The sequence below is a fragment of the Terrapene carolina genome, unplaced genomic scaffold (assembly GCF_002925995.2).
Source record: "Terrapene carolina triunguis isolate 2854851 unplaced genomic scaffold, T_m_triunguis-2.0 Scaffold192, whole genome shotgun sequence".
NCBI classification, from domain to species: domain Eukaryota; kingdom Metazoa; phylum Chordata; order Testudines; family Emydidae; genus Terrapene; species Terrapene triunguis.
In genome coordinates this window covers 28199608-28215292 of record NW_020664543.1, presented here as the reverse complement: position 1 = coordinate 28215292, position 15685 = coordinate 28199608, and the positions used below count along the sequence as shown (strand labels likewise).

The 15685-nt window shown below is 47.2% G+C and overlaps 2 protein-coding genes across 17 annotated transcripts in view; one reads left to right on the top strand and one right to left on the bottom strand.

Moving 5' to 3' along the window:
* The window catches only part of LOC112108537 (zinc finger protein 883-like), a 56227-nt gene extending 54432 nt beyond the window's left edge, over positions 1 to 1795 (bottom strand). Inside the window, exon 1 of the mRNA XM_026654513.2 lies at positions 1648 to 1795. The gene's annotated coding sequence lies outside the window, so the exon portion shown is untranslated. The remainder of the gene's footprint in view (positions 1 to 1647) is intronic.
* The window catches only part of LOC112108532 (zinc finger protein 135-like), a 361705-nt gene that overhangs the window by 99619 nt on the left and 246401 nt on the right, over positions 1 to 15685 (top strand). The window contains exon 3 of one of the 16 annotated variants that reach the window (XM_029912193.1): positions 14919 to 14934. The exons of 14 other annotated variants lie outside the window; for them this stretch is intronic. In XM_029912193.1, coding sequence (XP_029768053.1) covers positions 14919 to 14934 — 16 coding nt within the window. Of the gene's footprint in view, positions 1 to 1245; positions 1256 to 14918; positions 14935 to 15685 lie in introns of all 16 variants that reach the window. One more of the 16 variants, XM_029912201.1, reaches the window with a different exon arrangement.

Here is a 15685-nt window from a genome sequence, read left to right as displayed (position 1 = left end):
CCCCCTCCAGGTGCCGCCCCAAGCACAAGCTTGGTGGGCTGGTGCCTGGAGCCGGCCCTGTCCCCAATGCAGACAGTCCCAGTAAAACTAGATGACATTCCCGGGTCAATCCACCCCGCTCCCTACTGCGTCACACAACTCTGCCATGACACAGACTTTAAACCATATTTTCAGGATCTAGACACACCCCCTTCCACAGGATCCGTACATATATTTCACAACAATATTAATTTCCACTGTGACCCCAGTTTTCATTTAAGACCGCACAGGTCATTCTTTGGTGAAACAGAATGTACTTACAAGAATCAGGACATTCCTGTAACCCCCTTGCCACCTGGCATCCTGGGGTTCTTGCATCACAGAAACAAACCAAAGTAACTGCTGGGAAGATCAACAGAACTCCGCCCACCCCCCCCCCCCCAAAAAAACCCTTCTCCAGAGGAAACAAAGGAGGGGACCAATTCCACCTCCACATCGCAGCTGAACACTCAAAGAAAATGGGAGCTCCAGCCAGGGGTGAGTCATGCTGGGCAGGAAGCCACAAGGATATTACACCTGCTAACCTGGGTAAAACAAGGCAGAACAAACCCAAATAACTGCCCAGGAGATAAATCAATCAAATGTCCTCCCAGTCCTTGGTCAGGAGCAAGGACCCGCTAGCTGAAGCCCAGGCACAGTAATGAGCACAGCTGGGCCCCATTTGAGCTGCCTGATGGGCCAAGCCACCAGGGGCTGAGGGGCTTAGCAGACCTGCTGTGGCTGTTCAGTGTATTTGCCCATGGCTGTGGTAGCTCCTGCTTATCCCCAGCCTTACTCCTGCCTTGCCCTTTCCTTGCCTCAATCCAGGTAACTGCTTCTAGCCCTCACCTCCCATTCCTGACTTCAGCTGTAACCCTGGGTTCTGGCATCCAGCCTCAGATTCCAGTTCTGACCCTTGGCTGCAGGTTCCTGATCCTGGCTGTGACCCATGGCTCTGACCATTAGGACTGACTCCTGCTATGACCACTAGACATGACCACCCATGTCCTGGTCCCCAACACCCTTTCCCAGAGGAGAGGGAGGAGGGGATCAGTTTTGCCTCCCCTTCCTATCAGAGTATGGAAGAGGGGAGGGGATACACAGTCAGACAGACCCCTGTGTGATGTCTGCCATAAGGGAATAAAAACGGAGCCACTTTATCAGATTCATCACGAGTGGTCATCTTTACAGATTTCGCTTCCTCAGAGCCCTGGAGAATAGGCAGAGGCAGGAAGTGGTTTTTCCTCTCCCTGCCCCTCACCTTGCCCCAGGAAAGTCAATCTGCCCCGGGGTGCTGCAGGAAATGGAGCTGGGCAGGGATGGGAGCCGGGAACCCCCCTCCCCACTGATTGCTCCTGCTGCCCCTACCAGTCTCTATCCCTGTCTCCCTCCCGCCCCCTCGGGCTGGGAGACTCGGTCCCTGGCCCGGCCCGGGGCGTTCGCTCTCCCGGAGCAGGCTCGGCTCCTGCAGGCGCTCAGGGGAGCAGAGCCTGGGGGGTCAGGAAGGGCAGCAGCTCTGGGACTCGCAGACCCCCAGGAGCAGAGCTGGGGCGAGGAGGGGCCATTGGTGCACTGCAGAGTCACTTTCCTGCCCGGCCCCAGCACTTTCCCCCGGGTCTCTCCCCTCACCTGGAGTCTGCGGCTCAGGAGCTGGTGTCGGCAGAGCCCGGGGCTGCCCCAGGGGCTGGTTCCAGCCACCGCAGAAAGTCCCCCCGGCTGGGCACAGAGGGGCGATAGGGAAGGGCTCTCCCCGTACAGACCCCGCTGGGGAGCAGCTGATCAGCTCCCACATCAGATCACAATGGATGCGGCAGCAGCGAGGTCTTCTGAGTCCCAACCAGGAAGTTTAAATGAGCAGACTCAGTCTTATTAGCTGTCTCCCCTCCCCAGCAATGCTCAGAGCCCTCTGGTGGCCACAGCCCCAGCTAATGAACCCGCCGACCGACCCACACCCACATTCACACTTTGGGGACAAAACAGCAGCACAGGAAGCAACAGATTTAGCTCCTTTGTTATTCCAGGGCAGGCTGGAGCCAGGCGAATGCTCAGTGACATCTGCTGTAGCCGCTGCCCTCGCTCTGCCCCTACTACCCCCAGACTCTGCTTCCTGCAAGACAAAGCTGACGAGGGAGCAAGAGGGGGAAATCGGAGGGGAGGGTGGGCAGAAATTGTTCAGGAGCCAACATGTGAAACGAGAGTAAGGGGGCGGGGCAGGCAGATGGAGAAAATCGGGAACAGGGTGCAGGAGCTGGGGTTCAGAAAGGGGAGATATTGTGCCAGACCATGTCAGAGGGGAAACCCCGATAGGGAAGAGGTGTGGGGGATAAAAGATACTGCAAACGGGGTGAGCCATCAGTAGTGGTTGCCAAATAGGGTGTAGATTGCTGGCAGAGGGGCTTGTGCTGTTCGCTGGATGGTCCGTCTCGGCGCCCCCTCCCTGGCGCAGTGTAGCCTAGTGCCTAGATACAGCAGCTCTTCCTCTATCTGAAATGATGTAGCGAGCTACCAACGAGACCTGGTTCATTGAAATCTCTCTCACTCACTCACACACACATCCTGTTGTTTTGTGTTTAAAATAATTCCTTGTCAGTTTACATAGTTCACAGATTTATCTCATCTGCTGTTCCGATTTGCCTCATTTTGAAGGCTATTCCCTGTAATCACTGTCAAATGTACCATCACACATTTATTTATTTAAATACAATTTTTATTTCTCCTATTGTTTTTAGCACTCTGGCATTTGCCTCGGTTTGCATTGTGCTGCTGGATGTTGTGTACTCCTGTGTGGTGCTGTGGTTTTGTAACTTTTTTTTAATTTATGTTTTTTTCCTATCCCGCAAATTTCTTTTGATCATATAACTTCAAGCTTTACTGGTTTGCTGTGAAAATTTCTTTCCTTTCCTTTGATCCACCAATGAGGACTGCCTTTCTGAACTGTTATTTTGCCTCTGTATCAACATCCTAGTGCCTTTTCACATGTCACCACCTGTGAATATGTGGCAAGTAAATTCTACACAGGGCGGGTACCATGCTAACTTGTTTTAAATACTTCCAAAAGTGAAATGTCAATTGTCATTTTTTACTGCTCATAAATATACAGTATTGACAACCCCAACTATTCAAATATTGAGTCATGTACCTAAAGTGATGATTTAAAAAAAATCCACACCATGAAGGCTAGACCCCTTTTATTTTTACTGACAGCTGTGATTTTTCAGCCAGTCTCTTGATTCCAGTAGCTTGGGCTTTCAGAAAAACACCAAATTCTGGCATAGTCATGATAAAATTGTGGGTTAGAAAGGACCTCAGGAGGTCACCTAGTCCAACAGGACCAATCCCCAGGCAGATTTTTCCCCCAGATCCCTAAATGGCCCCCTCAAGGATTGAACTCACAAGCCTGGGTTTAGCAGGCCAATGCTCAAACCACTGAGCTATCCCTCCCACCACTAGATAGATGTATGTGGCTGTTTAGACACACATGACATTGGTGTCAATGAGACTACTCCCACTGGAAAATTCAAGTAAGTGCATGACTCAAATTTAGTTTATTTTTTTAGTAACAGGAGGATTTCTGCTCTAAGAAGCAATGCAACAAGTGATAAGCCCTGATTACCAGCATTTGTGCAGTAGCGGCAGACTGTATCGTAGCACCTTGGTGTCTCCCTTGCTTCTCCTTGTCAGCATGTGGATTTTCCAATGGCAACTCGGAATTTCAAACATTGATAAATAGCTGTTTATGTTATTTAAACTATAGGGGAGCTGGATTGGCTCCTGCAGGTGCTCAGGGACTCGCAGATCCCCACCTGGGAGCAAAGCTGGGTTGTTTGTAGAGAGTCACTTTCCTGCCCAGCCCCAGCCCTTTCCCCCAGGGTCTCCAGCTGACAAATTGGTGTCTGGTTCACAACAGAGTCTGACCCAAGAAGTTCAAATATCTTTAGCTGATAAAGAACCATAGACTATCAGGGCTGGAAGGGACCTCAGGAGATCATCTAGTCCAACCCCCTGCTCAAAGCAGGACCAATCCCCAAGTAGATTTTTGCCCTCCTCAAGGATTGAACTCACAATGCTGGGTTTAGCAGGCCAATGCTCAAACTACTGAGCTATCCCTCCCCCTATAGCAATAAGCAGAGCCTGAGATCCCAGATGCCAATGGACTCAGAGGCAGAATCAGCATGTGACCCAGAAGTTCAGCCCCAATATGCTGCCTCAGAGAGAGAGAGCTGCCCCGCCCCCCTCAGTTAGCAAATAGCCAGACCACTCTAGGGACTACAGCTACCATCACCCATTCCCTGTGATCCCCCTGGGGATAGAAATATGCCACCAGCACGATTTGCTACTGCTAGAAGCTACTGACACCTGGGCATTCTCTTTTGCTGCCCCATCACAATTTGCTGCCAGTGCCTTTCCCCATACCCTAGCCCAGAGATAGCAGATTCTGATGGCTGGGGACATCCCCATCACGATTTGCTACCTCCGCCCTTTCTTCATTCTCTATCTTTCCCCAGGCTCTAGCTCAGTGGTATCAAGTTGTGATGGGTGCTACAACTTGCTACCTCTCACCTTTCCCCTTCCTCTGATCCAAGAGTAGCGAGTTGTGGTGGATGGGGCGTTCCTGTCACAGCTTGCTACCATTGTGAAATCTCTATTTTTCATTTGAAAAGAAAGAAAGGTATTTTTGTAATTGGGAAAAGCATTCTAAAGAGTTAAACCTCAGGCCTATTGCATGTAAAACTCCTAATGAAGGTGTTATTTCTTTATTAGTCTCTGTGACGAAGTGGGGATTTTCCCTTGTTATGTTGTATGTGTGTGTGCCTCAGTTTCCCTGTGTATTGCACCAATCACTAGGTGGTGGGAATAAGGGTGTGTGACTTCTGCAGGGGTTGCTCCAGCTGCCTGCACAGATGCTATGGCCGCCCTTTCGTTACCCGAGACCCAGGAGGGGGATGCGACCAGGTGACTTGTGGCTCCTAAAGCAAGATAAAGGCTGAAGGAGGAGCAATGGGTAGGGCAGGGGCCAGGCAGCTGGAAGTGAGTCAGTCTCGGCTGGCTTGGGGCTCAGGGGGAGGGCCAAAGCCCTGGCTCTGGGCTCCCCTCCCCCCAAGATGGACTTGGCTGAAAGTCACCGATTTCTGTGCTAACAAGTTCTGTTCTATGCTGTGTTCCTGTTGACTAATAAACCTTCTGTTTTACCAGCTGGCTGAGAGTCACATCTGACTGTGGAGTTGGGGTGCAGGGCCCTCTGGCTTCCCCAGGAACCCCTCCCGGGCAGACTCGCTGCGGGAAGCGCATGGTGTGGAAGGGGATGCTGAATGCTCTGAGGTCAGACCCAGGAAGGTCGAAGCTGTGTAAGCTTCTTGCCCTGGAGACAGTATGCTCACAGACAGGAGGCATGCTGCCCCAGAGTCCTGACTGGCTTCATATGGAGTAGTTCCAGATCATCGCCCGGGTGACTCCGTGACAGTCTCTTTCCATTGTAGATCAGTCCATGGATTGTCTGTTAATGCACAGAACATTGAAACTAGTGTAAAGTATTGAAAACAGTATTTGAAATATTTATGTATACCTTTTAAACACAAGCTATTAGGCAGAAAAATCTACCATTGTTCTTCATATGGACTTCCCACTATCGCCACTGTTACACACATTGAACAAGTTTTCAATACAAAATTTGCACTTCTGTGCTTTGGCACACTCATGTCAGCATGTTCCCCTCTGATCACATTTCAGACTCATTTTCTCAGGCCTTTTCCCCACTGCTTAAACTGAGATGCCTTATCCTCACAATGTTTTTTCCTCAGAATAACTCCTGCTCCAATAGGCTATGCTTTGGCCAAAAGTAAATTGTCATTCTTCAGAATTAAAAATAAAAAGAGAAACCACCAACAAAATAATACCCATAGACACAGGAAAACCTAGTAAAAAAAAGTTAAGGTACAAGAGCGAACACAACCTTTGCAAGGGTTTCTATGGGTTTTAAACCCCAGACTGCTTGCATTGTAAGAAAGAATCATATCCCTAGACCAACAAACAATGCTTTGGCCCAAAAGCAATTGTCATTCCTTAGAACTGTGGGAAAAAACAGGCAAATCTAGCTATAAAATGTAAAAGTAGTGCACCTAATTTCACCTTTAAAGGTCTCTTCCATAGTGTCTCACACCTTAAAGCAACAAATTGAAATTCAGATCCTAATAAAGCTATAACTCCTAGACCAACAAACCAGGCTTTGCCCAAAACCTCGTCATTCCTTAGTTTTTTCCCTCTCTCTGTAACATATGTGCATTAACTTCACATCCTTAGTGTTATACCCCATAGACATGCCCTTTATAAGGGAAGAGAATAAGATAAATTGGTGGGGGGGGGGGAGGGTTTGAAAGCCTCTGTTAACTTCTTTAGTTTAAAAGGCTTTAAATGGTTTTCCATGGCACCCACACAAACGGGGGTCTCTAGACATTCAGACTCAAATACCCTGGGATAATTAACAGGCATCAGCTATCTCCCCATGAAAACATAGTGGAGACAAAGCACTTTAGTTTTTCCAAAAGGGAACCAAAGCAAAGGAGTAACAGAATAATTCATGTCCAAAAAAAAAAAAAAAAAAAAAATTTGGGCAGTACAGAAAAATAAACTTGGCAGAATGAAGAATTTCATTGAAAGGTATCACAAAATACATAACATACATAAAAGTCTATGAAATTAAAATATGTAATTAAAAGGATACACAATTCGGTAGAAAAATCAACATGTATTCATTTATTTAATTTGTTGAAGAGTAAATTGTGCACTTCAGTGTTCACAGGATGGGGAATTACTTACAGAAAAAAGGATTTTTAATACATTTTCAATTACAAAGGGAGCGGGGAGTCACATGTTACTGGAAGTCCAGAATGGTAGTAACTGCTATAGGAATGTACAACCACTTTAAGTATATGAATTCTTTGGGTGAGGTGACAGCAAAAGTATGAGGAGTGTGTTCCCTAAAGGCTCAGAAGCAAAAAAAGAAAGTTAAAAGAATCCCAAATGTAATTATTAATGTATTTTAATTTCATTCTTCTTGGGTATATAACTCATGATTTTGAATACTTCTGGTTATTAATATATCCAGGATTGTGTACTTATATTTAGTAAGAATTACAGCAGAAGTTCGCCTTTGAGAAGGATTTCAGAAAAGATAGTATAGTAGTGCCCTTAGGGTCAGATTTTTAAAAGGTATTGAGACACATAGTGGGATTTTCAAAAGAATCTAAGTACTTTCAACATTTGAAAAATCTGGCCTGTGTGAAATGTTTGGGAACCAAGTTCTACACACAAGTGTGACATGTAAAAAAGTACTAGGGTGCTGGATTGAGAGGCAAAATAAAAATTGACAAAGGCAATCAAAGGAAACTGAAGACATTCTGACAGTGACCCAGGAAATCAGTCAGTCTTGATGTCAGATGGTCCCAAAGAATAAACTTGTGTGCTTAAATAGTGAAAAAAACAAGCAAAAATTAAGAATTAAAAGCAAATGTCCCAATACAAACAGGAAGCGCTATACTAAAAGCACTGTGTAATGCCATTGCTGAAACAACTAGCAACTATTAATACTTTCACTTATTTCCTATTAAAAATATAAATTAAATAGCACAATGACATCCATCTGCACAATGTTAATGGAGGTAAATGAAATGCTAAGAGGTGTATCAGAGAGGGAAGAGCTGCGTTATTCAGGCATTGGGATGCCCTGTGCCTTTAAGAATACAGTCCTGGGAAGCGGATGCTGAACTGCACCATCCTGTGAGGTTTTGGGGGTGGAAAGCCAGGCTCTGACCCTCCCCCCCCCGCGTTTGCAACCAATGCCGACATTGGGCTCAGCCCACCTAGCGGGAGCTTTTATCCTTTCCCTGTCCCTATCCCGTGGGTTTCCCCTCTGCCACTGGCTGTGCCTGTACCTCCTTAACCCTGGCTTCTGCCCCTGATTTTCCCGTTCAGCCTCTCTCCTTCCCCTGCCTGCAGCCTGTTTGCCCCCGCACAGACTGTGCCCACCCCACACACCCCCATTTGCCCCCTCTGACCAGATCCCCCAAGGGTCCTATGAGCCCGCTCCCTGCCAGCAGAGCAGCAGGTTCCGAAGGGCAGCAGCTCTTTGTAACATCACCCCCCCGGCCCTCACCCCCGGGAGCAGAGCTGGGGCGAGGAGGGGCCGTTGGTGCAGAGTCACTTTCCTGCCCGGCCCCAGCACTTTCCCCCCGGTCTCTCCCCTCACCTGGAGTCTGCGGCTCAGGAGCTGGTGTCGGCAGAGCCCGGGGCTGCCTCAGGGGCTGGTTCCAGCCCCCGGAGAAAGTCCCCCCGGCTGGGCACAAAGGGGCGCTAGGGAAGGGCTCTCCCCGCACACACCCCGCAGGGGAGTCGCTGATCCGGCCTAGTGGCCGTGCTGTCCCCTCCCACCGCACATCAGGGGAGCGTTTGCCCGCCTCCCTTGCCGGAAGCAGATATGATGGTAGTGAGGGCAGCGGCTTCAGCAGCTGTTACAGCGCCGCAGATCCGGGGTGGAACTTCCCGGGTCAGACGCTGCTTCTGGCTGCCCGCTTATGTGATCTGGGAGCCCGGGCTGACCAGCTGCTGATGCCCAGCAGGGTCTGTGCAGGGAGAGAGAAGGGGGAGTTGCGGTCAGATTCACTTGTTTTCCATAAAAAGAGTGTTTAACAATTCCTGAACAATTCTGATGCTTTCGGATCTAGGCCGGAGCGTTTAAAGTCAGATCCATTCCTCTCTGTCTGTTAAAGGTCTGTTTTGATGTACATTTGTTACAGGGGTTGAATAATTCTCCATTGTGCATGCACGCTGGTTTTTGTCCTTCAGTAAGATTTGAGTCTATTAACACACTTACACATTCGTTTCTTGGGCCTGTGAGTAGTCCCACTGGCTTCATTTAATCTCCGTCACTGAGTGGGTTTAGCACTGTCTCCCTGCATTCCCTCCTAGTGGAAGGTGTAGTCTAAGGACTAATAAAATAATCAAGGCCAGGATCTTTAAATACAGGAGTCTGAATTTAGGCTTTGAAATCCATATTCTGGTACCTGAATAAATGGCTTGATTATCACAAGTGCTGAGCACCAGAACTGAGTCCCAGTGTTGCAAGTTTCAAATATTTTCAAACTCAGGCTCCATACTGAGAAAGATGAATATGGATTTAATGGCTTGAAGTTAAGATTTGTTTACTACTTTACAGGTTTTATCTTGCTGCTAACACGTACACATGCATGTCTTTACAAATAGGAGTGGTCCCGTTGACTTAATTTAACTTCTGCTAGTGGGAATGTTTCATTTTTTCAGTCCCAGTGGTAGGCTGTAATTAAGCAACCAGATCAGGATCTTTAAATACAGGAGTCTGCATTTGAGCTTCCAAATCCACATTCAGGTACCTGCCTGCTTATCAAAGTCCTGCTTCCTCAGAAATGACCCCCGATGTTTCAGGCTCAACATTCTTTAAATGCCAGACGCTACCTGAAGATGGATTTAAGAGTTTGCTTTACGTTGCTCTTTTTGAATATTTTGGCTCTTGCATTTCTCCACAATAGCAGAGCCTGGGGAGACTCAGGATATGAAATACACTAAAGCCCCTAATGAGACTTTCCTCATTGTCCTTCTCACCCTGATAGGCTCCAGAATAAACAGCCATATTTCTCTCCAGATCATCCCATCCTCCCAGGGGACAGGGAAGGAGAATGGCTGCAGAGCAGGTGACCTTTCAGGAGATGGCTGTGTATTTTACTGAGCATCCGTGAGCTCTCCAAGACCTGGCTTAGCAACACCTGTGCAGGAACGCCACACAGGAGAATTGTTATACCATGACCTCACTCGGTACGGATTCCTGTCACCTTGAGTATTGGAAGTTGGGAGAGACGTTTAGCTTCTGCTCGGGCATCTTCACTGGTCCCCCATATTTCAGGTGAGTCAGCCCTGATAGTCCCCAGAGCCTGTGTGTTACATACTGTCCCCTTCCCACACCACAGGAGACTCGGTGATATAATGATGGTGCTACTCTTCCCATAACTAAGGGTTTTAAGAGGGACAAACTCACTATTTTACCACCACCTTCCTCAGGCACGTTCCCTCCTCTGGGACTCTGACCTCTCTGCTGTCTCAGAGAGGGACAAGTGTCTCATGACTTGGCTCTGCCTGAGTTCCCAGGGGCCAGCTTTTCAAAGGGGCTTCACCTTCATCTTGTTCATATTCTACCTCAGCCAGCTGTGTTAGCAGGAGGCCCCAGATGTTCTTGATGCTCTTGCACCAGGCAGGAAAAGCTCGAAGCAGGCTCACAGGGCTGGATCCAGCTGCTTGTTATTGCCTCGAGGGCAACCTTCTGAGCCTGATGTGCTGAATTGTTGGAAGGGGGGTGGTGTCCCTGGGGCCTGCTCCAGGCCAGGATTGATCTCTGTGAAATGATGGTTCCTTGCACTGAGAGCAGCCAGGTTCTGGGGTTGAACATAAGAACGGCCATACTGGGTCTGACCGAAGATCCATCTAGCCCAGTATCCTGTCTTCCGACAGTGGCCAATGCCAGGTGTCCCACAGGGAATGTACACAACAGGTAATCATCAAGTGATCCATCCCAGGTCACCCATTCCCAGCTTCTGGCAAACAGAGGCTAGGGACACCTTCCCTGCCCATCCTGGCTAATATCCATTGATGGACCTATCCTCCATGAACTTATCTAGTTCTTTTTTTAACCCTGTTATAGTCTTGGCCTTCACAACATCCTCTAGGAAGGAGTTCCACAGATTGACTGTGCATTGTGTGAAAAAATACTTCCTTTTGTTTGTTTTAAATCTGCTGCCTATTAATTTCATTTGGTGATCTCTAGTTCTTGTGTTATGAGAAATAACACTTCCTTATTTACTTTCTTCACACCAGTCACGATTTTATAAACATCTATCATATTCCCCCCTTAGTCGTCTCTTTTCCAAGCTGAAAAGTCCCAGTCTTATTAATTTCTCCTCATATGGCAGCCGTTCCATACCCCTAATAATTTTTGTTGCCCTTTTCTGAAACTTTTCCAATTCCAATATATCTTTTTTGAGATGGGGCAACCACATCTACATGCTCTATTCAAGATGTGGGCGTACCATGGATTTATATAAAGGCAATATGATCTTTTCTGTCTTATTATCTATCCCTTTCTTAATGATTCCCAACATTCTGTTCGCTTTTTTGACTGCTGCTGCACATTGAGCAGATGTTTTCAGAGAACTATCCACAATGACTCCAAGATCTCTTTCTTCAGTGGTAACAGCTCATTTAGACCCCATCATTTTATATGTATAGTTGGGATTATGTTTTCCAATGTGCATTACTTTGCATTTATCAACACTGAATTTCATCTGCCATTTTGTTGCCCAGTCACCCAGTTTTGAGAGATCCTTTTGTAGCTCTTCACAGTCTGCCTCGGACTTAATTATCTTGAGTAATTTTGTATCATCTGCAAATTTTGCCACCTCACTGTTTACCCCTTTTTCCAGATTATTTATGAATAGGGTGACCAGATGAGAGGAAGAAAATATTGGGATACCGGGGGGGAGGGGAGGGCGGGGGTCCGCCAGTGGAGCAAAAAAAAAACCCGAGTGCTGCTGGTGGAGCAAAAACAAACAAAAAAACTGCCGGCGGAGCAAAATATCGGGACAAACACCTAAAAATCAGGACGGTCCCGATTTTATCGGGACATCTGGTCACCCTATTTATGAATATGTTAAATAGGACTGGGCCCAGTACAGACCCCTAGGGGACACCACTATTTACCTCTCTCCATTCTGAAAACTGACCATTTATTCTTATCTTTGGTTCCTATCTTTTAACCAGTTACCAATCCACAAGAGGACCTTCCCTGTTATTCCATGGCAGCTTACCTTGCTTAAAAGCCTTTGGTGAGGGACCTTGTCTAAGGCTTTCTGAAAATCTAAGTACACTATCTCCACTGGATCCCCCTTGTCCACATGCTTGTTGACCCCCTCAAATAATTCTAGTAGATTGGTGAGGCATGATTTCCCTTTATAAAAACCATGTTGACTCTTCCCCAACAAATTATGTTCATCTATGTATCTGACCATTTTGTTCTTTACTATAGTTTCAACCAGTTTGCCCGGTACTGAAGTCAGGCTTACCAGCCTGTAATTGCCGGGATGACCTCTGGAGCCCTTTTTAAAAATTGGCGTCACATTAGCTATCCTCCAGTCATTTGGTACAGAAGCCGATTTAAATGATAGGTTACAGACTACAGTTAGTAGTTCTGCAATTTCACATTTGAGTTCCTTCAGAGCTCTTGGGTGAATACCATCTGGTCCTGGTGATTTATTACTGTTTAATTTATCAATTTGTTCCAAAACCTCCTCTAATGACACCTCAATCTGGGACAGTTCCTCAGATTTGTCACCTAAAAAGAATGGCTCAGGTTTGGGAATCTCCCTCACAGCCTCAGCCGTGAAGAACGATGCAAAAAATTAATTTTGTTTCTCCACAATGTCCTTATCATCCTTGAGTGCTCCTTTAGCACAGGGGTGGGCAAACTACAGCCCGCGGGCTGGATCCGGCCCCTCAGGGCTTTGGATCCGGCCCGCGGGATTGCCACCCCCGTGGCACCGCGGGCCCCGCTTCACTCCAGGAACCGGCACCACGGCACCGCGGGCCCCGCTTCACTCCAGGAACCGGCACCACGTCCCTGCAACCCCTGGGGGAGGGGAGGCAGAGGGCTGAGCACGCTGCCCTTGCCTGTGGGTACCTCCCCTGAAGCTCCCATTGGTGGCCAGTGGAGACTGCCTTGGCCCGGTGCACACCACTGCCACCCCAGAGCCGCTCCAGGTAAGCAGTGCCAGGCCGGAGCCCACAGCCCGAACCCCTCCTGCACCCTGCACCTGAGACCCTTGCCTGCACCCCAAACCTCTGCTGCATCCTACACCCCTCCTGCACCCCAACCCCCTGCCCTGAGCCCCCTCCCACACTGTGCACCCCCTCCTGCACCCTAACCCCCTTCCCTGAGCCCCCTCATACACCCTGCACTCCCTCCCTCACTCCAACCCCCTGTCCCAGCCCTACATTCATGGCCCTGCATGCAATTTCCCCACCAAGATGTGGCCCTTGGGCCAAAAAGTTTGCCTACCCCTGCTTTAGCATCTCGATCTTCCAGTGACCCTCACTGGTTATTTAGCAGGCTTCCTGCTTCTGAAGTACTTAAAAAAATTTTGCTATTATTTTTTTAGTCTTTGACTAGCTGTTCTTCAAGTTCTTTTTTGGCTTTCTTAATTATATTTTTATACGTCATTTGACAGGGTTATGCTCCTTTCTATTTTCTTCACTAGGATTTAACTTCCACATTTTAAAGGATGCCTTTTTGCCTCTCACTGCTTCTTTTACTTTGATGTTTAGCCCCAGTGGCACTTTTTTGGTTCTCTTACTATGTTTTTTAATTTGGGGTATACATTTAAGTTGAACCTCTATTATGGTGTCTTTAAAAAGTTTCCATGCAGTTTGCAGGGATTTCACTTTTTGCGCTGTACCTTTTAATTTCTGTTTAACTTCCTCATTTTTGTGTAGTCCCCCTTTCTGAAGTTAAATGCTACAGTGTTGGGCTGCTGTGGGGTTTTCCCTGCCACAGGGATGTTAAATTTAATTTTATTATGGTCACTATTACCAAGCGGTCCAGCTATACTCACCTCTTGGACCAGATCCTGTGCTCCATTTAGGACTAAATCAAGTATTGCCTCTCCTCTTGTGGGTTCCAGGACTAGCTGGTCCAAGAAGCAGTCATTTAAGGTGTCAAAAAACTTTATCTCTGCATCCCATCTGAGGTGACATGTACCCAGTCAATATGGGGATAGCTGAAATCCCCCATTATTATTATTATTATTATTATTATTGAGTTTTTAAATTTAATAGCCTCTCTAATCTCCCTGTGCATTTCACAGTCACATCCTGGTCAGGCGGTCCCTACTGCTATACTCTTATTATTAGAGCATGCAATTACTATCCATAGAGATTCTATGGTACAGTTTGGTTCATTTAAGATTCTTACTTCATTTGATTCTGTGCTTTCTTTCACATATAGTGCCACTCCCGCACCAGCACGACATGTTCTGTCCTTCCGATATATTTTGTACCCTGGTATTACTGTGTCCCATTGATTATCCTCATTCCACCTAGTTTCTGTGATGCCTATTATATCAATATCCTCATTTAATATGAGGCACTCTAGTTCACACATCTTATTATTTAGACTTCTAGCATTGATATATAAGCACTTTAAAAACTAGTCACTTTTTAGCTGTCTGCCATTACATGATGTAATTGAATGGGACTTTTTTTCATTTGACTCTCTCACATCAGATCCTATCTGTATTTTATCATTTTCCATCCTCTCTTCCTTACTAGGATATTAATAGATCCTCCCCTAAGGGATGTCTCTGTCCGAACCACACGCTGTCAGCTCCACACCTGTCAGCTTTCCCCCAGCCCTTAGTTTAAAAACTGCTCTATGACCTTTTTAATTGTAAGTGCCAGCAATCTGGTTCCATTTTGGTTTAGGTGGAGTCCATCCTTCCTGTATAGGCTCCCCCTATCCCAAAAGTTTCCCCAGTTCCTAATGAATCTAAACCCCTCCTCCCTACACCATCGTCTCATCCACGCATTGAGACTCTGCAGTTCTGCCTGTCTAACTGGCCCTGCGTGTGGAACTTGAAGCATTTCCGACAATGCTACCATAGAGGTCCTGGACTTCAATCTCTTACCTAGCAGCCTAAATTTGGCCTTCAGGACGTCTCTTCTATCCTTCCCTATGTCATTGATACCTACATGTACCACGACCACTGGCTCCTTCCCAGCACTACACATAAGTCTATCTAGATGTCTCAAGAGATCCGCCACCTTTGCACCAGGCAGGCAAGTCACCATGTGGTTTTCTCGGTCATCGCAAACCCAACTATCTATGTTTCTAATGATCAAATCGCTCATTACTAATACCTGTCTCTTCCAAATAACCAGAGTTCCCTCCCCTGGAGAGATATCCTCTCACAGTGAGGCTACCACATCATCATCTGGAAGGAAGGTCCCAACTATAGGATCATTTCCCTCTGCTCCAGTTGGATGTTCTCCTTCCCTGAGACTTTCATCCTCCTCAACAGCACAGAGACTGTCAGACTGGGGGTGGGAGCGTTCTGTGTCCCGGAAAGTCTCATCTATGTACCTCTCTGTCTCCCTTAGCTCCTCCAGTTCAGGTACTCTGGTCTCCAAAAGCCTGTACACGGTCTCTGAGGTACACATACGCCACCCCCCCATAGGGCCGGTAATCATACATGCGGCATTGGGTGCAGTAAACTGGATAATCCCCACTCTGTTGCTGGACTTCTGCCTGCATTATCTCTTAACTCCTGAAGCTGGTTCCTATGTTGTTCTTTTCTTTTTATCAGGGGGTGTTTTACCTTTAGGTTTAAAGAATGTTAAGTGTATCTAGCCCCCCACTCTCCCTGTAAACTCCCTTGCAAAACTCCCCTGTTAACCATTCCTGTTCACTGGCTCCTCTGGTTGCTTAGGAGTGGGCTTTTTAAAGCCCTGCTCTTCCTGAGTAGCCCTGCCCCCTGGTTAAGGGTTGATGGGTACTAAAGGGCTTAGGGATCAAAGCCTCATCAAGAAGCTCTCAGCCTTG